The sequence below is a fragment of the Urocampus carinirostris genome, chromosome 19 (genome assembly GCF_059441175.1).
Source record: "Urocampus carinirostris isolate Australia breed hairy pipefish chromosome 19, RoL_Ucar_1.0, whole genome shotgun sequence".
NCBI classification, from domain to species: domain Eukaryota; kingdom Metazoa; phylum Chordata; class Actinopteri; order Syngnathiformes; family Syngnathidae; genus Urocampus; species Urocampus carinirostris.
In genome coordinates this window covers 14,714,310-14,733,802 of record NC_142367.1, presented here as the reverse complement: position 1 = coordinate 14,733,802, position 19,493 = coordinate 14,714,310, and the positions used below count along the sequence as shown (strand labels likewise).

Below are 19,493 nucleotides of genomic sequence, written 5' to 3'. Positions count from 1 at the left end.
TCACCTAAATCAAGCTGACATATATGTCCACCGTCTTGCTGCGACAGGTATCCAAAAAAGGGAACCTCAAGAAATGCCGTTTTAAAAAAATAAAAAATTGTGCGAATTGGTCACTTTTGAGTCTTCGTAGTTTGTATTATGCCTCATGCTTTTAAGCACTCTTTCAGTTGCAAGACAATTAAGCACCATTTAAAATAATACACACTGATAGTATGATTTAAAAAAAGACAAGACTAAAAAAAAACGTTATTTAAGCATCATGATTTATTTTTTCATGTGGCTTTTTTATGCAACAGTTGCATATTTGTTCATCCGTTTTTTTGTGTGAGGAGCCGAAAACTGTTGGCACGGCAACACCTAACAAATAAAACTTCCACAAGGACTTCCGCTCTCCTTAAAATTGAAAAATGCACTCATCGAATTATAGAACTGCACGTGTCGCTAATTTGTTCTGCATTGCATCCATCTCCTTCATAAAAACAAAAACATGTGGCCAGCTGACAGCGTTTTTCAGCCATCTATTGTAGCTACATTAGTGGCAAATCAGAGCTCTCAATATGAGAACACCAGACACTGTCCCTCAATTCCGTCATCAAAAAAACTGATCAAGTCTTGTTATTTTTCATTTGATGCAATTAATTCCCCTCTTCGTTCCTTAGATGAAAGTTCTTTTCAGCATAGTTTAATGGAAAAAGAATAGGTAGCTGTTGCCATTGGACCCCAGCAGCAATACTCTTCTTGTGGCAAGCAGAACAAAGACACCACCTGGCCCACCGTCACATTTATTCTTTTTCCGACACCAGCTTCAGCACTTTTCCGATGGCGATAGTTTTGCCTGGAGGGTCGAAAAACAGAACTCATTAATAACCACTTTTGAGACTGGACGGGGAGTGTCCTGACCTTCATCACGTAGTGTGAATCGTCCCATCTGGGGAAAGTCCTTGAAAGTCTCCATGCAAATGACTCCTGCTGCCCGGAACCTGGCAATGCAGACTTGGTCCTGCTTGACGAAGCGCGGCCGTGTTTTACTCTTCTCCCCAGTTTTCTTGTCCACCATACAAATTAAAGCCTACAGTCAAAATGGGAACAAAAACGTTAAAAAAGCTGTACAGAATCTGGAACTTTTTTTACTCGCTGCCGCCATCGCCTGGCTTGTGTTATTATTGTAGCCACTGTCAAGCTCCATATGGTGTGTGTGCAAGTATGTTCATTTCTTAGAGATGCTCGAATAGATCATCTTCCATCTTTCTTAAGGTGGAATTTACTTTACAGGGTTCTTACAGCTTAAGGCAAGTTAAATTCAACAATTTGTATTGCCTTTTGAAATCAAATTTAAGACCAAGCCCCCTAAAGACCAAAACCAAAAGAAAAAAACAATTGAAATATTAAAAGACAAACCACAATACAAACAATACAAACAATACATTGAGCCTTGTACACGTCACCTGGCACAAGTTTTAGCCATGGCGAAAAAAGTTCGTCAGACAGCCTCTTCTCATTAAGTGTATACTTTCCATCCATCCATCATCTGCACCACTTATCCTCAGTTGGGTCATGGGGGTGCTGGAGCCCATCCCAACTATCTTTGGGCAGTGGGCAGGGGACACCCTGAACTGGTTGCCAGCCAGTCACAGAGCACACAGAAACAGACAACTCACTTGCTCATTCATACCTCGGCACAATTTGGACCGGCTAATTAACCTGACATGCAGACTCCACACAGGAAGGTTCAATCTCATGACCTCAGAACTGTGCCGCATACGCGATAACCACTGTGCTGCCTGTATACTTTCAGTGGTCCACAATAAACATCTGTTCAAAGTTGCTATGTGTATTGTGGATAGACCCAAGACATGCGTCTGCTCTGAAAAGCCAGACTGAAACCAGATCACTCTTTTGATAGTTTCGTTATTGTGGTAATGCGATGTTGCCACAGAAGTAAATCGGTGAATTGTTTAAAAAGACAAATGATAAGTGTTATCAAATCTTTTAATTTTAAACAAATATAAATCATATTCATGGGTTCACATTTTTAGACTCTCGAAAACTGGATTCAAGACGTTTTAATGCAGATTAAGGCCATATTATTTTGAAGAATGAGTTCTATGCCTTTTAAGACTTTAAGGATCTGCAGGAACCTTGTTAAAAGAGACATTTTCTTACTTTCACCATTTTCATGCTGCACTAACACGTAGAAGGAAAAATAAATGCTGGGAAGAGCGTTTAGGCACTAACCAGTCTCCCATATTTCTCCTCCCTTATGTGTTTCGCCCCAAACAGCTTTGCTTAAAGTAAGATAAATGCAAGATGGTGCAGTGAAAAAAATGGCACTTAGAAATCAGTTGTTGTAGCATAATTAGAAAAAAAGATTCTACTTTCAACCTTTTTGAGCCCACCCCGAACAATCCACCCCACCTATAAATAGACATGAAACAGTTACGTTGCACTACTGCCCCCATCAGGGCTAAACGAGAAAAACAAGTTAATGAATAAAACTAAACAGCCAAATTATTAATAAAATTGTTAATTTTCTAGCCACTTATCCTCACACTAGGGTTGTGAGGGTGCTGGAGCCCATTGCAGTGGGCAGAAGACACCCTGTGGACTGGTTGTGAGCCCATCGCAGGGCAGACAGACACAGAAAACCATTCACTCGCTAATTTCTAGGGACAATTTTGACCAAAAGCCATTTTTAGAACATGGAAGGAAACCAGGTTTCCAGGAGAAAAGCCACTCGGGCATGGGGAAAACTCCACACATGAAAGCTGGAATTGAAAACAGGACCTCTTAACCGTGAGGCAGACATGCTACCCAGTAACCTACTTCAGCCTGAATTATAATTAAAAAAAAAACACTTACTGAAATTTGCACCTCTTCAATACAAGTATGAATGTGAAGGACTGCATTGTAACCAGGACAAATAATTGATTTGTGCTCAATGATGACGATCTGAAATGGAAAAAAAAAAAAAAAAAAAAAAAAAAAAAAACATTTATTATACAAGAGAGAGAAAAACAAACAACTTTATACATATATATAAATATACACACATATCCACACATAGCATATTATGGTAATCAAAAGCCTAACCTGAGCGTCAAATATACGGCCAGTGTGGCAAAGGTTGTCAGGGCTGCACAAGATGAAACCAGGAAGGATTTCTTCTTCCTCGATACCCTTGAGCCTTATCTTCAGGTTCTCTCCGGGACTAGCGTCTTCAGTCTCTATTTCATCGCTCAGGAGGCTCAGAACTTCCACTATGTGCTGAATCACAATTGCATGCCATTAATTTAAATAATGAGAACATTATTCCCAATTTCCTTTGAGAATTGTGTCCTACCCTGTTTGGCATCATGACCAACTGCTGGGCTTTGCTGATGGATCCGGACTCAAGCTTGCCAAGAATGACGGTACCCATATCCTGAAACAGAGTGTTTTTCCATCATCCCATGTATAAGTAATGTGAGGGGGACTAAAAAATCTGCTTTTTTTTGTCGCTTCAGCAGACCAGGTTGACTCAACCTGAGCGGTGTAAACTATAATTATGTTTTAATCCTTCCACATAGTTGTCGGTATATCAATAAGTATAGAGTATGTCATTTTATTTGCATGTACAAACAAACCCCAATAAAAAATTGAATAGATTCTTACTATTTATAATTCATTAACTACAATTTACCTGTGACAAAATAATTTGGTTGATATAAAAAGAGCAATTTAGTATTTCATTTTTAATGACAAATTATGGAAAAACAATTTTTTTTTTCCAGATTTCCTATTTTCATACTGAATTTTTCTTCCCAATTCTTTACATACAGGAATAACTGAGTAAATGGTGACTAAATAAGATAACTCATACTCAATTGATTGCTTGGAATCAAAATCTGTAGAACATATTTACTAGGAAAAAAACATGTATTTTTTCCCTTTAAACTCTTTAAATAAACGATGAATTACCAGTTACTGTGACATTACTTAGAATGAAAAAATAGTGTGTATCATTTTATTTGCGATAATGTTCAGGAAAACAAAAAACCTTATGGATTTTGAGTTTTCTTTATAGTACTTCAAATACATGATTAACTATGAGTTAAAAAAAAATGGTTGATCACAATCAATTGCTTGAAATAATAAAAAAACTATAGTGTAGCTCAATGAAATTGAAACAGAATACTAGAAAAAAAATCAAGGATAAAACAAAACAAAAAAAGGTTCTTATTTTCTTCCTTCAAATCTGTAACATACATAATTAAATGTGAGAAAATGTGATTTAGCACAATTAACTACTTGACAGCATTTAACAGGTGTATATCACTTGGCTGTGTGTCAGTTTCCAATTTCTTACTCTTTTGAGGTGGTTATTGTGCAATCACTAGAATGAGGAATATTGACATAATAGTAATGACATACTCCTAAATTATGATCCTCTCTACGTGTGAGTGAATGACTGGAAATGATATAAACACACTTACCTTGTACTTATCGACAATGGGTAATCTGACTGGGCCATCGATGGATCTGGTGAAGTTTGGCAAACTATCCAAGTGGGGAATAAATGGCAAACCTCTGGTGGACAAAAGTATAGGTTAATTTCATATATTGTTTCAACAAAAAAAAGTTGGAATAATATGGACACAAACTTACGTGTACCAGGGGCATTCAATAACCGGTTCCTTTAAGTTGGCACCTGTGAGTCCAGAGCAAGGCATAAAGTAGATGTCCTTCTTGGGATTAAAGCCCACCTTCTTTAAAAATGGCACCAACTTCTCTTTACACTCCTCATACCTGCCAGTATCCAGAAAAATTCAAGATAACCGGTATAAAAGCTTCATTTTAAAAGTCCATCTTCACCTGTCCAGGCTCCAGTTGACCGTGGGGTCATCCATCTTGTTGACCAGGACGATGAGATGTTTGACGCCTGCCGTTTTCGCCAACATGGCGTGCTCCCGGGTCTGTCCGCCTTTTTCGAAGCCCGTCTCAAACTCACCCTTTCTTGCTGAAATCACCTAAAAAACAAGAATCAATATGAATAATGAATACATGTACAGACTGTCATCTTGTGAACCACAGACTGACCAGGACAGCCAGATCGGCTTGGGATGCTCCTCCAATCATGTTGGGCACGAAGCTTTTGTGTCCAGGGGCATCCAAGATAGTGAAATGTTTTTTTTCTGTCTCAAAGTAAGACCTTCCAACCTCCACTGTCTTCCCTTTGTCCCGCTCCTCCTGGTTTGTGTCCAGAGCCCACGACAGGTACCTGCAGCCATGGGAAATAATGGTTACAGCAGGGGTGTCAAACTCATTTTAGTACGGAAGCCGCATGGTAAAAAAAAAAAAAAAAAAACGTTCTCACGGGGGCAAAACAAGAAAATGCATGGCGTACTCATGTGCCTCAGCTGGAGGGCTGGTGGTCTTTTGGGAGGCTCACAATTAAATCATGATCCGGGGATGTAAGATTTGATCGTTAAATGATTATTGAGGGTTTTTTTTTTCCCTTCACCAGTTGTCAATTCCCTAATGTTCTGTAGGTGATTAATGGTAGTCGACAAATATGGCTACAGTGGGTGGTTTGGAGTGATACCTGGCCTTGGTGACATTTAGTGGACATATTTAAAACTGCAGGTCAATATTTGACTTATTTCTTTCTTGTTCTTTTCTCAACATTGTCTCGCAGGACGCATAAAATAATGTGGCGGCTACAGTTTGCCCGCGGCCCTCGAGTTTGACAAAGACTACTACAATTTAACCACAAACTGAAAGCCATGCTCACCATGTCTCTCTGTTTTTTTCTTTTGCCTCCCTTTCATACTTTTCCAAAGTTCGTTTTTCCACCATTCCAGTTAAATACCTAAAAGAAAAAAAAAACATTATTGCTTTCCAAAACCCTCAACAAAAAAAAATGCATCTTAAACTCAAAGGTATTAGAATGTTTACACACATGATCTGTCCACCAATGGTTGATTTCCCAGCATCTAACGGGCAAAGAAAAAATGTTGGTTAAATATTATCAATGTCATTTTGAAGTGGTTTTACTCCATAGTCAAGCAGATAATGTTACGCACCCACGTGACCGATGAACACAACATTCACGTGTTCTTTCTTGGGAGCGTCCGAGGTTGAAGGTATGGCTTTAGGGACAGGTATCTCCTCCTCTTCCTCCTCCAGGACCATCTCCTCGTCCTCCTGAACCGTGGTGGGTGGACAATCCCCCGTAGCTGCAGAGTCCCGCAGTTCGCCGGCCAGATCGTCGTTCTGCTCCCAAGTCTCTTCATCGGCCGCCATATCAGCCTCCAATCCGCCGTTCTCCACTAAGGCGGCAAAGGAACAGTCAATAGATCCTTCATGAAGCTTTTCTAAACTTTTTCAAGGAGATTTTATTGACTATAAAAATAAAATACACAATTGAGTACAAGAAAACCTAGAAGAGGATGATGCTAAATTCCAGCGCAGAAAACAACACAAATTTTTGGTTAGAAAAAAAAATTGGGGGAAAAATATCAGCTATTTTTCTTAAAAAATATATATATATGAAGGTGACACCAAGTTTAGCATTGATGAAAGTGATGCTAGCTTTCTGCGCCATAAAAAAGAACGAATGTTTGCAGCATTGAAGTTTTCCATGCCAACGATGCTACTTTTTGGCTTAGAAAAAATATTAATGCTAATTTTTGCATAGAAGAAAACCACGCTAAATCCTTGAGTAGAACACTATACTAACTTCCAGCACAGAAGATCCATCCATCCATTATCTTCACTACTTAGCAACAGGTTCAAGGGGGGCTGGAGCCCATCCCAGCTATCCTCAGGCTGTGGGCAGGGGACACCCTGAACTGGCTGCCAGCCAGTCGCACGGCACACGGAGACAGACAACTCACTTGCTCATTCATACCTAAGGACAATTCAGACTGGCCACATGTTTTTGGGATGTGAGAGGAAACCGGAGCGCCCAAAGGAAACCCACGCAAGCACGGGGAGAACATGCAAACTCGACACGGGAAGGTTCGATCTCATGACCTCAGAACTGTGCCGCACACGCGCTAACCACGCTGCCCAGCGAAGATAATGAAAATTTCTCGCCTTAATAAGATTAAATAATTACATGATGTTGTCTGAAGGAATCAGCATATAGTTTTCAGCAAAAAAATATTAACACTAATTTTTGCATTAATTATGCCGAATAAAATAGCGCTCATTTGGCAAGAAACAACGCTCAATTTAAGCATAGAGGAAGACAATGCTAATTTGGGGCTTTAAAAATAAGGAGCTGAGTTTGTCTGGGAAAATCAGCTTGCTTTTATCAATAGAATGAAATACTTGACAAATATGCTAGCTTTCCACTAGTTTTCAGCATAGAAATTATTCATAGTACCGTTAATTCCGGACTATAGAGCGCACCTGATTATAAGCCGCACCCACCACATTTTGGGAGGAAAACCGATTTTGTACATACTCAAGCCGCATCTGTATATTAGCCGCTTGCGCCCACATTGAAAAAATGCAACACAAACACAAAATCAACCCATACCCGACACAGTCCAAAAATCACAGCCGGCAAAATGAACGGAAAATGATACCGGTACTTAAAGTTTGATGCAGACATGCAGAGTCTGGGTGCCCATTGAAAGTAATCCAAGGAAAAAAGTGTATATTTCCAAAGGTAAGGGTGGGAAAAATATATATCCACTGTTGTCGGCCGCGTCCACAAACACGTCTCACCTTTACTCCACTTCCCGTCAGCCCGCGTGTCAGCCCGCGTTTGCCCCGCCCTTCTTTCTCATTTGCTCGTGCAAAACATATCAGAACAAGTTTCTAAAATGAATACATTACAAAAATATACAGTTGCAAATACAGATTATACATGGTTACACATAATTACAAAGAAAGACGGTACACAGAGAGAAGCTTTAATAATAATATAACTTTCATCCCAAACCGTGCCTGTGAAGGGTAGCAAAACGCTACTAGCAACACGCTTGCGACACAGTAAACGGGTCTGTTAAAAAAACATACCGTACATGTAGAAACCACGGTAAACCGTCCTCATCTTACTCCTTATAACTGACGTCATCAAAGTCGTCTTCATTCAGTATGGGAAAGAGACTTTGTCATATAGACGTCGTCCCACGCTCCCTTATTCAAAAACACGCTAGCAACACGCTCGCAAAGAAAAGTTTACGTGCAGTAGCTCTGTTATCTTCTTTATCGGACTGCTCGATTGCGTTTAGCTTGAAAGTTGCATCATGTGCCTTTCTTTTTGTAATTTGCATGATGAGGATATGTCTATGCGAATTTAATTTGTGCACAAGCTAAGAAGTTGCAGTCTTCCTCGGCGCATATATTCTACCGGTCTAAATCTTTCCTTTCGTACTCGAGCGCCGCTGGCGGCCGTTAGAAAAATTACATAAATTGGCCGCATCACTGAATAAGCCGCAGGGTTGAAAGTTTGGGGAAAAAGTAGTGGCTTATAGTCCGGATTTTACGGTATTACCGGATTTGGGCAGGGAAGAAACTGGCACAGTTTTACACGTTTGAAACCCAATCTAGACAAACTGGCATGTTAAAATTTGAAAGCTAAACTTTCATCTAGAAGTTGCTCCAGAGTATTTGGCGCAGGAACAGATCAACTATGAAAACATTTGGACTTTAAAGTGTAATTCTTCTTGCATATTACATAGAAAACACCCTTATCAAAATACTGCTATGAAGAGGGAAAAAAATCCGAGGGTCAATGAAACTCATTAACAGTGGACGGCAATAATTAATTGATTGACATTTCCATTTCCCCGGTACATCATATGCTGTAAAAGGTTACAATGAATTGAAAATTAAAAACTGTGTGAAAACAGAAAGGGCTGAAGGAAAAAAGCCAGAGCATATCATGGTCTGGCCCCATCGACACTTTTCACATCTTTCAAATCATGTAACCAATTCTTACAGCAAGGTACCATATGCACATCTGTTTCTCTGCACTATTGTACTTACAGGGTTATTGTTACAGTGTTATTGTTACTGTCTACCTAACTGCCCATTTTGCACATCTGGTTAGCTGCTCCTCTTGCACTATTTGCACTACTGTAAAATACTATACATAGCCATAATTATTTAGTATATTATTAGTACTCAATACTCCAACTCAATACATTTTATTTATATCTGTACATTCAAGGAAACTGTGTGGGTCAGATGTATCGACATTTCGTTCTGTATACACGTGTACTAGAATGACAATAAAGTAGATCTGAATCTGAATCATATGTAAAATTACATCTCGTCATTCAACCATTACAGTTAAATGAGAGTTGACACCCACCATTTCATGGCACAGAAAAAGGCTGGTTAAGTTTGTCTATACATGTTGAGCATGGCCAATATTATATACAGCAGCAGATATGGGATACGGATGTTTTGGATTTCATTAAAACTGCAGCTAATTAAGCATAAAAGGCAATACTATTACTATTGTTTTGGTTTTACTGATAATTATTTTATGTAAAAATATTTAACCATCTCTGCTTTTAACTGAACAATCTTTTTATTCAATACATTAGGGCAGGGGTCGGGAACCTTTTTGACTCAAAGAGCCATAAAAGCAAAAAATATAAATTTTATTTTGGGAAAGAGCCACACCATATATTATGAGACAAATTTACTAAATTGCTAAACTCGCGCCCCAGACAAAAGCTTAGTCTTCAGCACATTTATTTTTGATGATTTGATAAAAATTATGAAAAGAGAATAATGTCAGAGCCCCTGTCCCAAATTCAACAAACAGACCACTTTAAACTTGTCTCTTTCTTGCAATTACTCAAGATCGGTTAAACTCCTTTTGACCCTTTTTTTCATACATATTGGTTTCAAAACCAGATGCAAGCATTTATTTTGTAAAAACGTCACAACATTCTGAGAATAGGGAGCCTTATGTGCTTACCTTTGGCGAGAGATGGGAGGGAATGCTTGTACTTTTTGCATAGCTCCACCCATCCCTCCCACTCACCCAATCAAATGACTAAGTTCTCTTCCGGTGTTTTGGCGTATTTACAGTTCTGTGGATTCATCATAAAGTATCTGAACACTGATTATATAGTGAACTTTTAAATAAAGGATTCTTTAGCGTTGTACAGCCAAAACAAGTTTTTTCCCCCCCTTTTTTGTGTGACACCTTGACTGTAAATTGTAGTGAAAAACGTGCCCTATATATACTGCGAAGTGTTTCATTTGCATTTAGCTTTGGTTTGGCTTTACGTGTACCTGAATAGGATAGACAATCTCGATTTTGAACAAGATGGAGAAATTTTGCATGCAATCAAATTGGTCTCTGAGCCATAGGTACTCATAGAAAGAGCCATATATGGCTCGCGAGCCATAGGTTCCCGACCCCTGCATTAGGGGAAGCTGGGCAGCACGGCGGAGCGGTGGTTAGCGCGTGTGCGGCACAGTTCTGGGGTCATGGGTTCAAATCCAGCTGCCTTACTGTGCGGAGTTTGCATGTTCTCCCCATGCTCGCGTGGGTTTTCTCCGGGCACTTCGGTTTCCTCCCACATTCCAAAAACATGAGATTCATGCTAATTGGCGGGTTCGAATTGTCCCTAGGTGTGAATGAGCGAGTGACCCCTTAGTCTCTGTGTGCCCTGCGACTGGCTGGCAACCAGTTCAGGGTGTCCCCTGCCCACTGCCCGGAGATGGCTGGGATGGGCTCCAGCACCTCCCGTGACCCTACTGAGGATAAGCGGTGCAGATAACGGATGGATGGACATTTGGGGAATTTAAACAGTATTACGATTTGGGTCACAATAAGTGTCGGATGGTGGGTCTAGAAGCCGGACCAGTTGAGAACCAATGTTTTAAGGCACAATTTGATTCTAATAACACAAAACTAAATCCATATCTATAGCCTTGGGCTTACAATGCATTCTAATGAGAAAATCAATTTCCGAAGTGGAATGTTAGGTTGCGTCATAACGGTTAATGCCAGCCTCAATCCAAATAAGGCTTATATGTGAAATCTGAACAGGGGATCCCGACATTCCTCGTGAGTTGGGGCGTTTCAAACATTGCAGTGAAAGCAGCGGGGGATTGTTAAAATGGAACCTCTTGAGTGGACAATCTGTGCTATTGTAACCTGACGACTATCCCATTCAAGTGTTAAAGAGTTCATTCATAATGGCTACATACCGACTGCATGTGCCACCTCCATGCTGCCAACTGGCTCAGGGGTACCTTCAGGGGGAGTGATAAAGAAATAAGAACATTTATTACGAGTATGTGATAGCCCATCAATTCAAAAGGAAATGTTGGATGTCTATCAGATAGCATTGTTATAACTCAGTCATGAATGGTGACGTCAGCAAGTCGACGTGTTGGCAAGTGAGCGGCTAACTTTAGCTAGGTTAGCAAGACGGTTAGCAACTTAAGCTAAGTTCCAAACAGTTTTCAACTCGCTTTACCGTGTGATGAAGACACTCCGCTCGGGTGGGAGGCCGGCACGAACACCGGCGCGTTGAAATTGGGGACAAACGGCTTAGCGTTGACGTTAAGCGCGGCAAAGGCACACGGGAGATTCGCCGCTGCCGCGTTGGCCGGGGCCTCGGCGTCCTCTTCCCACGAATCCGGAGCCGTGTCTCTCGGGTCCATAGCTTCTTTCACCACACTCGAGTGGCCTTTCTGTGTCGATAGACGTGTGCGGCGGTATTGGAAAACAAAATGGTTCGCTCTCGGTGGGGTTTTAAACACTTGTCAGCGATGTTGGTGAACTTCCCATTGCTAAGCTACTTTGACATGCGTACGAAGCGCGCAGCAGAAGAGGAGCATGTAGTCGGTGGTATTTCCGGTACCTGCCGCTAGGGAGCAGTGCTGACTTCCTTCTCGTTGTGATGCCCGGTCTACGACGGAAGTTTGTACATCGTGGATTCGTGACCATTTATTTTTTCACGTTGACTTCTTTTCTGGCGTAGAGCAAAGAAAACGATACCTCAAAATTAACAATTTATCATAAAAAAAGGATGTAGAGTGAAACCAAAGGTTTACAGAAGACCCGCCCCATAAATGAGTTCATCTCAACTGGTGGGTCATGGGACTTTGCTTTGGCAAATAAATGCTAAGAAGAAAACACAGATGGCCAATTGGACTCCTTAACAGTAGAGGGCGATAATGCCCTGCTCGATCTCGTCTTGTTCAGTCTATCGTGTGTTTGAGAGGGACCACATCTCTTTTTATTGTGATTTTATTAGTTTTATTTCCCTTTTCTGCCCATAATAATGGGTCATAAGAAAGTTAGTGATAAGGGGAAGGAAAAGTGGAAAGAAGTGACAACGATCGAGTCAAAAAAGGACCAAAATGTTGTAAATTGTCTGTCGTTGAAGCACAGCTGGAAGGTACTGCAAATATTTAAACATTTTATTTTTTTAGGAGTATAGTAATTTTTATTAACTGAAAAATTAAATGAATTTAAGTGGTATATTCATGGCTAGTGTTAGGAATTAATTTATTAAAAATGTACTGTTTACCAAATTGTTCGAATTAGTTATCTGACTCCATTAACCAAACACCACCTTCATTCACCTAACAATGCGTGCTCATTTCTTGATGTGAAAAGACGGACAAGAGACCGGCATTCCCACACGGGGGCAGATTTAATTTCTTAAACAATTTAACTAAGTGAACGCCATCGAATTAGCCAAATTAGTGTCACTTGAGTCTCCATCAAGCCTCCTCTCTCGATTCTCCCTCGTCTCTCCGCCAGCTGGTGTGCCGGCTCCTCCCACGGGCATGCCATGAAAGCCCCCTCGCCTTGATGTCTGGACCCCGAGCGTCTCTGCGTCACCAGGGCCCCTCTTCGCCGGGAAGTGCTGATTATCATATCAGCCCTTGTCCCAGTTCCCGTTGTTTCTGTAAACATCATTCTTCTCAAGGTTGCATTGACCTCGCCCCACAGCTCAGCCAGTGAATATTTTTTGCATTTAAATCTAATTTGTATTTGATCGTACAAAATCCTTTATAGTCAAATGTATAAAATCCTTCACTGTCGCTGAAAGCAGATATGAAGTGCGCCTCCGGACCCTAAATGTCGTTTCAAGGTCTTTTCTTGTTTATCTTCAAGTCTTTTTTTCTTTCTCTGCTTATTTTTTGTCAACAGCTGTCATTCATCCCGTTCTTCCCTTTGCTCTTTGAGCCAACAAAAGCTTTTTGGAATTGTCATAATGTTGATAGCATTAGCATGAGCAATGTCAAACAAGTCATCAAGTTCTTCTTTGAACTCACTTTCCTTGGATTATTATGTTGCTATTTGTCATTCTTTTTTTAGCAAACACCATGCTTGAAAATGTTTTTCAATTTTAGTCTGACAATTTTGTGGATCTCGAAGTGGAATTCTTGCTTTATTCCAAAATGATGATTTTTTGCGTTTTTTTTTTTGTTTCAACAATTTTATTGACACTATTAACAGCAAATAAACAATGTGAGGTTTGAACAATTTTATTGACACTATTAACAGCAAATAAACAATGTGAGGTTTGAACAATTTTTTCTCGACAATCTTATATTTTTTTCACTGTCACTGCGGAAGCCGCTCTGATGGGCTTGTGCAATTCCAAGTGTTGATAAAGAAACCAAGAGCCATGCAAACTGATGGTAGCTTGCTTCTAGTTAGTTCAGACATAAAAGTACCAAGCAGATAGTGACATGCAGTAAGCGGAGGCATGTGAGGTTCCAGCTCACCTGTCATAATGGAAATGTAAAATTAAAAATGTCATCAATATTTATGTATCTTTAGGATTTCTTTTTCATTAAACGTTGCAATTTTTGTATATTACAAAATAGCTGAATATTCCCATTATATGACGAGTGTTATTTATGCATAGTATGTAACGTATTACTGTGCTGAGCATCTGCACAGTGAGACACGCAATTCTCTTGCCTCCTGGCAGAGGGTGAGAGTGAGAACATGGATTCTAATTTGGGACACACATTTGTCCAAAAGAATAGAATTAGTGATCGTATTACCAAGCAAACAAGTAAAGCAATCCAGGACTTGTTTTCATGTTTCATGGATTTTTTTCAATAATGGATTTCCCTTCTATTGATGTTTTTATTTAAAAGAAGCAGTATGTAGCGAATTACTGTGCTGGGACGTTATACAACCAAATGAGCAAGCCAAGGGGTTCTGGCGAGTCCCAGTGAGGGCCTGCGACTTGAAGCTTCGCTAGTGTTGGTGGTTACAAATACACATTGAAATACGCCATTTTTAATATAATTCTTTCATTATTTTATAATAAAAGAAAGTCATTACAGGCAGCACGGCGGCGCAGTGGTTAGGGTGTGTGCGGCACAGTTCTGCGGTCGTGAGATCAAAACTCCTGTGTGGAGTTTGCATGTTCTCCCCATGCTTGCGTGCACTCCGGTTTCCCCCTACATTCCAAAAACATGCATGTCATGTTATTTGGCCGGTCCAAATTGTCCCTATGTGTGAATGAGCGAGCAAATTGTCTGTCCTTGTGTGCCCTGCGACTGGCTGGCAACCAGTTTAGGGTGTCCCCTGCCCGAAGACAGCTGGGATGGGCTCCAGCACCCCCCGCGACCCTACTGAGGATAGGCGGTGCAGATAATGGATGGATGGATAGTCATTACCTAATATTTTATGAAGCGGCAGTAGCTCAGGAGGTAGACCGCTTGCTGGGTGGGGACCAATCGCAGATTCAATTCCCGGCTCCTCCGAGTTAAATGTTGAAGTGTCCTTGGGGAAGACTTTGAACCCCTAAAGCGCTGATAACCCTTGCATGGCTGACTCTGCTGTCGGGGTGTGAATGGGTAAGTGTGAAGCACATTGTAAAGCGCTTTGGGATATCATCAGTGAATTGAAAAGCGATAAATATAAATGTAGACCATTTATTATTGTAATATATTAATTTGGAACAACAATGAATATTTAACACCTTTGAATTCATTAGTAAAATAATAACAATACACTTAACAGGAACAGCTAACTGAGCAAACAATATATTTGTTTGTTTCACTCTTTTGCATCAGCAATTCCTCCTGCTGTGATGGAAAACGTGGCCTCGTTCTCTGGCATATCTGGGCTGCAAAGAAAAATGAAGAACATTGAAAGTGATTCCCATAGCGCAGAACAAATCAAGAGTTTAAATCTTTGCTATAGTAGCTCTCGCCTGTCAAATATTTTCGCAATCCTCATTTCTGCACGTCCCTTCCTTAAGCTCAACCTTGTGGTAGAAGCGTGGGCCAGGATGTGCCCGCCGATCGGCTTTTTCGGGTCAGCTTGGAATCTAAATGGGGGTAAATAAGCAATGCTTCGTCAAAACTCTAGCTCATCTTTCGGCAGACACGTTATCTCTCACGTCATTCCTGCGCCGGGATCGGCAGTCATTTGGTTGGTCACAAACACAGCGACATTGTATTCTAAGGAAGAAATAAAAATGTCTTGTGAGGATTTTACACCTGAGGAAAAAAAAATAAAAGTTGTATCCTCAGGGGCCCAATTCTGACCTTCAGAGATTTTCTGCAGCCTGGACAGCATCTGGGCCAGTTTCTGCTGCCTCTCGGCCAATTCACCTCGGCCCGAGAAGTCCACTCTGAACAGGGCCATGATGGAGTCGATTATCTTAATAGGAAATGTCATAAATCTAAATGTTGGATTGTTTTTTAACTATCAGTCACAGAGTTTCATTACTTTACCAAGAGTTTGAAGACACCAGCTTCCTCGTGAAATTTGGCTGCTACAAAATCCAAGAGCTCCATCTGGTGTTCGCCTGAAGGAACAGCAGAAAGAACACTTCATTGTCATCAGAAATGGATGATTTCCCCCCCAACAAAATAAAAAAGTCATCAAATGAAAAACTTGTCTTTTTAATGCGTATTTTTACTAGTATATGCCCGGGCGTAAAGAACGTTGTCAAGAACGGCATCGTGATCCACGTTAAACCTCTCCGCAATGTCTCTGAGTCTATCTGGACGACTGTAATATTCATTTATTAAGGGCAAAACGTGAACGAAAGTGCTCTCCTGTCATTGGCATGAGGATACAAAGTGTTTTCGGTGTCAATGAAGATGACCTTCCCGCCTGAGTAGCCGTCTTCTCCAGGCAGCTGAGCTGTGACTGGAACAGGAAAAAACAGTAGAGTGACGTATTACTTCTATTATATATAGTATACTACACTTTAGTTTTTTTATGTGACGGCTTACAAACCGCATAGTGTGTGGGAAAGCTGTGTTTTTCCTGTACGAAACTCTGTAGGACGTTGAAACATTTCAAATAAAGGCATGGTGAATTGATACATTTTTTTAAACACTTCCAAAATAAACATTAATATGACCAAGTCTCACCTCCAAAGGCTTCTGTAATAGCCATACTCTCCATTCCTCCGCCCAACAGTTTACTGCATGGATAAAATCAGATACTAATAGCAAATTTGTGACCGGAATTCTAATTCTCACAAGCAAAATAAAATATGAAGGGAAATCTTAACTCAAACTCTTGACTTCCTGTGCTGATGTGAAAAATGTGCTTTCTCTTGGTACTGTACTCAAAGGCTGTCTGGAAACCAACATTCTATGAGGACAAAAGGTGAAGCTGCTCATTCTTAATTGCACCTAAGTAATATTAGGCAGTCGTTTTAATTTTTTACCAGTAATTTCCCAGCAGCCTCCTTGATTTTTTCCACTTTGGCTTCAGACAATCCTTTAATGTTGCATAAAGCCTTACGGGTTGTCATTTGGATTCCTTTCACAGTGCAGATTCCCACTGTTTTGAGCTTTTTAATGTCTGCCACGTTCTATGGTGACAAATGAGACAAGGAATGGGTTGGTCTGGTGATGAAAATGTTAGGTAAAAAAGACACCCAGGATACAACACCCCCCTTTGACATTTGGAATAAGATTTTTTTTAGGCCCCTCTCTACAGCATTTTCCCTACCATAAGACATCAACAACAGATTATTTGCATGCCCCAAAACATATTACTGTACGCCTCTAAGATGTATCTCTATTTTTGGTCATATAAAGTTTTCGTCTGCTATTGGTTTGCGTCAGGGCATCATGAAAATACAGATTGACTATTGGCTTAACTACCTCCCACAATGCCTTTCACTATCTTGATTCAGTTCAGAATCTCGTGTGCTTAACAGATTATTTGCATGCCCCAAAACATATTACTGTACGCCTCTAAGATGTATCTCTATTTTTGGTCATATAAAGTTTTCGTCTGCTATTGGTTTGCGTCAGGGCATCATGGAAATACAGATAGACTATTGGCTTAACTACCTCCCACAATGCCTTTCACTATCTTGATTCAGTTCAGAATCTCGTGTGCTTCATAAGAACTTTGTAAGTCAGCGATAGAATACTGTATTTTTCTAAGGGTATTTAAGTCTAAGGCTTTCAGTGATGCGATAATGAGAAGCACAAACATGATAACAATGGAACATAAGCTTGTGATTATCAAGAAATGTGAGGAGTGTACACGCATCACTTCCCGTGCTAAGTTGCATACCAATCGCCAATTGGGTCTATTATTAAAGCGAAGGAATCACCTAAGGGCATTTCAATTCTTGCAGGTGGAATGTTTCAAATCATTCTAATTTTTATCTCCTCCCCCCTTTATTCTACTCGACTAGCTCAAGGCGTCCCATCAAAAGTAAAACAGATTTCTTTTTTCCTTATGTTTTTTTTATAATTTTAACTGAACATATTAAATCATTCAGTGCCGTAATGTATAAGTGCGTTCTCAGAAGCATTGTCACTGAGTACCAAAACGCAAAAATTATATTTTTATTTTGTTTTATTTAAAAAACTGTTCAAAAGGCTTATCAAACCTCTGGAAATTATTTCAGTAAAATAAATCAAGACAAGATGTTTTGGTCCGGAGCGTTCGCTCTGAAAACGCTGATCCCAAAGGCCAAGAAAAGATCCGCAGGTCCGAGAGCGTTCTCCATCCGGGCCCCAGTGCTGTGGAATGCTCTTCCCCCTGAGATTCGATCTGCAACCTCAGTGGAAATGTTTAAATCTAAGCTTAAAACACACTTCTACTCTGTAGCATATGAATAACCTATATTTTATGTTGATAATATGTGTATTATTTGCCCTCATGTGGGTTTTAGATGAGGGGATGGTGTCATAATAGTCTGTAGTTTGCATTAGTCTTTGATCTGTGCAGCCCTTTGAAACCCTTTGTGATTAAGGGCTATACAAATAAACATGACTTGACAGGAATGGCTTTGATCAGATCTTTGTCCACACATCAAGGAGCCCTCACTTATGTTGTTTTGCTTCCTCTACTCAGTGGTTGAAAGTGCGTGACCAGACTTCTTGCAAAGTTCATACATATGTTTACTGTAGTGTTCCTGCATAAAAATACTATTTTGCAAGAAAAGTGCCAGTGTTCATGGAAAACATTGTTTAGATATTGGGTTGTCACAAACGAAAGAAAAAAAGGTACAGAATTAAAAGTTCTGCTTGCATTGCACCCTTTCACAAAAAGTCATTTTTGTCAGAAGTTTTCTTGGAAACAAGTATTTTCGAGAAACTTAGCAAAGTTCAATTGTTTTTTTTTTTTACTAAACAATAGAAAAAGCTAGAAACATACTTTATTTCTAATGAAGCAATAAGGATTCAGGGTTTCTTTTAATATAACCTATGCCTATAAAGCTACAGAACACAATTTTCTGTAGGCCTCCAAAAATGAGTCTCCAAACGGCAAAAATTGGCTTGCACCTGCACTTTCCATTTGAGAGAAACGTCTGGCATTGAATGAATTAATGTGTATTGCACTAAAGTACTTACAATGTAATATTTGGTTATTTGTATATTTCTGTCCCCCGCTATAGACAAATTCACTTTGCGATCCCCACCTCAGAACTGATCAGGGTCGTATCCCGGGGGTCTACGATAATTGTACGTTACGGTACTTACTATCCCATGCTTTTGTAGAAGGTCAATATCTTGGAAAAGTGAATCCTGTTGATAGGGAGAAAACGTAACATTTAAAGTTTGGTCGAGAAGGTCAAATAAATTAATGACCAGTATTAATGATGTGAGGTGCATTTGAATTATGGACTGAACTTTTTTATTCAACTAATACCTCTTCATCCTGAAACGAAGCATCGTCTTCAACAACTTGGTCCTCTGAGACTTTCATTGTGGATTCTGAGAGCTCAAAACCGTACAAAAATTTAATGAAATCTCGTTTTAGCCACCTTAGCAAAGTTAGCTTTAACCGCTAGGGTAATTTTAGCTAGCTTAAAGCCTCTACCAGTATAGTTTTTAAACCCGACAACGACTGATAAGAAGTGTGAATATCTGAGTGAGAAACTAAATATTTGTTTTCTGTAAGAAAGCTCAAAATAAATGTATTTATGGTTAATTAGCATACATTCTTAGTCGTGTCGAAAATCAAACCAGCGGCGGGAAGGAGAATATACTATGTGACGTTCATGTAAATAGGAGTTCTGATATATAGTTGAAATATGAAAAATGATAAAGGGTGT

General features: G+C 39.9%; 2 protein-coding genes across 2 annotated transcripts; both read right to left on the bottom strand.

The window, feature by feature from the left end:
* Positions 1 to 242: 242 nt before the first annotated feature.
* gspt1 (G1 to S phase transition 1) lies at positions 243 to 11,889 on the bottom strand. Its single transcript, XM_088323192.1, has 14 exons — positions 11,445 to 11,889; positions 11,173 to 11,217; positions 6,063 to 6,308; positions 5,939 to 5,972; positions 5,771 to 5,848; positions 5,077 to 5,257; positions 4,852 to 5,006; positions 4,645 to 4,785; positions 4,473 to 4,566; positions 3,341 to 3,421; positions 3,091 to 3,264; positions 2,860 to 2,949; positions 901 to 1,069; positions 243 to 835 (listed from the first exon to the last, which is right to left on the bottom strand). Exons 1-14 carry the CDS (start codon positions 11,629 to 11,631, stop codon positions 783 to 785), a joined length of 1,728 nt encoding a protein of 575 aa, XP_088179318.1. The 5' UTR covers positions 11,632 to 11,889; the 3' UTR covers positions 243 to 782.
* A 2,975-nt stretch (positions 11,890 to 14,864) lies between these two features.
* Positions 14,865 to 19,203, bottom strand: dmc1 (DNA meiotic recombinase 1). The gene is made up of 13 exons (XM_088323145.1): positions 19,088 to 19,203; positions 18,919 to 18,963; positions 16,638 to 16,784; positions 16,479 to 16,561; positions 16,336 to 16,388; positions 16,199 to 16,240; positions 16,036 to 16,108; positions 15,876 to 15,967; positions 15,688 to 15,761; positions 15,499 to 15,613; positions 15,351 to 15,411; positions 15,162 to 15,278; positions 14,865 to 15,074 (listed from the first exon to the last, which is right to left on the bottom strand). The coding sequence occupies exons 1-13, from the start codon at positions 19,142 to 19,144 to the stop codon at positions 15,005 to 15,007; spliced, it is 1,029 nt and encodes a 342-aa protein (XP_088179271.1). The 5' UTR covers positions 19,145 to 19,203; the 3' UTR covers positions 14,865 to 15,004.
* Between the last annotated feature and the right edge of the window lie 290 nt (positions 19,204 to 19,493).

Coding starts and splice junctions, on each gene's coding strand:
- dmc1 (XM_088323145.1), bottom strand. CDS start 19,144: ATGAAAGTCTCAGAGGACCAAGTTGTTGAAGACGATGCTTCGTTTCAG. Junction 18,964..19,087: donor CTTCGTTTCAGGATGAAGAG/GTATTAGTTGAA, acceptor CCCTATCAACAG/GATTCACTTTTCCAAGATAT. Junction 16,109..16,198: donor GCTTTCCCACACACTATGCG/GTTTGTAAGCCG, acceptor TTCCTGTTCCAG/TCACAGCTCAGCTGCCTGGA.
- gspt1 (XM_088323192.1), bottom strand. CDS start 11,631: ATGGACCCGAGAGACACGGCTCCGGATTCGTGGGAAGAGGACGCCGAG. Junction 5,007..5,076: donor AAGCCGATCTGGCTGTCCTG/GTCAGTCTGTGG, acceptor CTTGTTTTTTAG/GTGATTTCAGCAAGAAAGGG. Junction 836..900: donor ATTCACACTACGTGATGAAG/GTCAGGACACTC, acceptor TCGACCCTCCAG/GCAAAACTATCGCCATCGGA.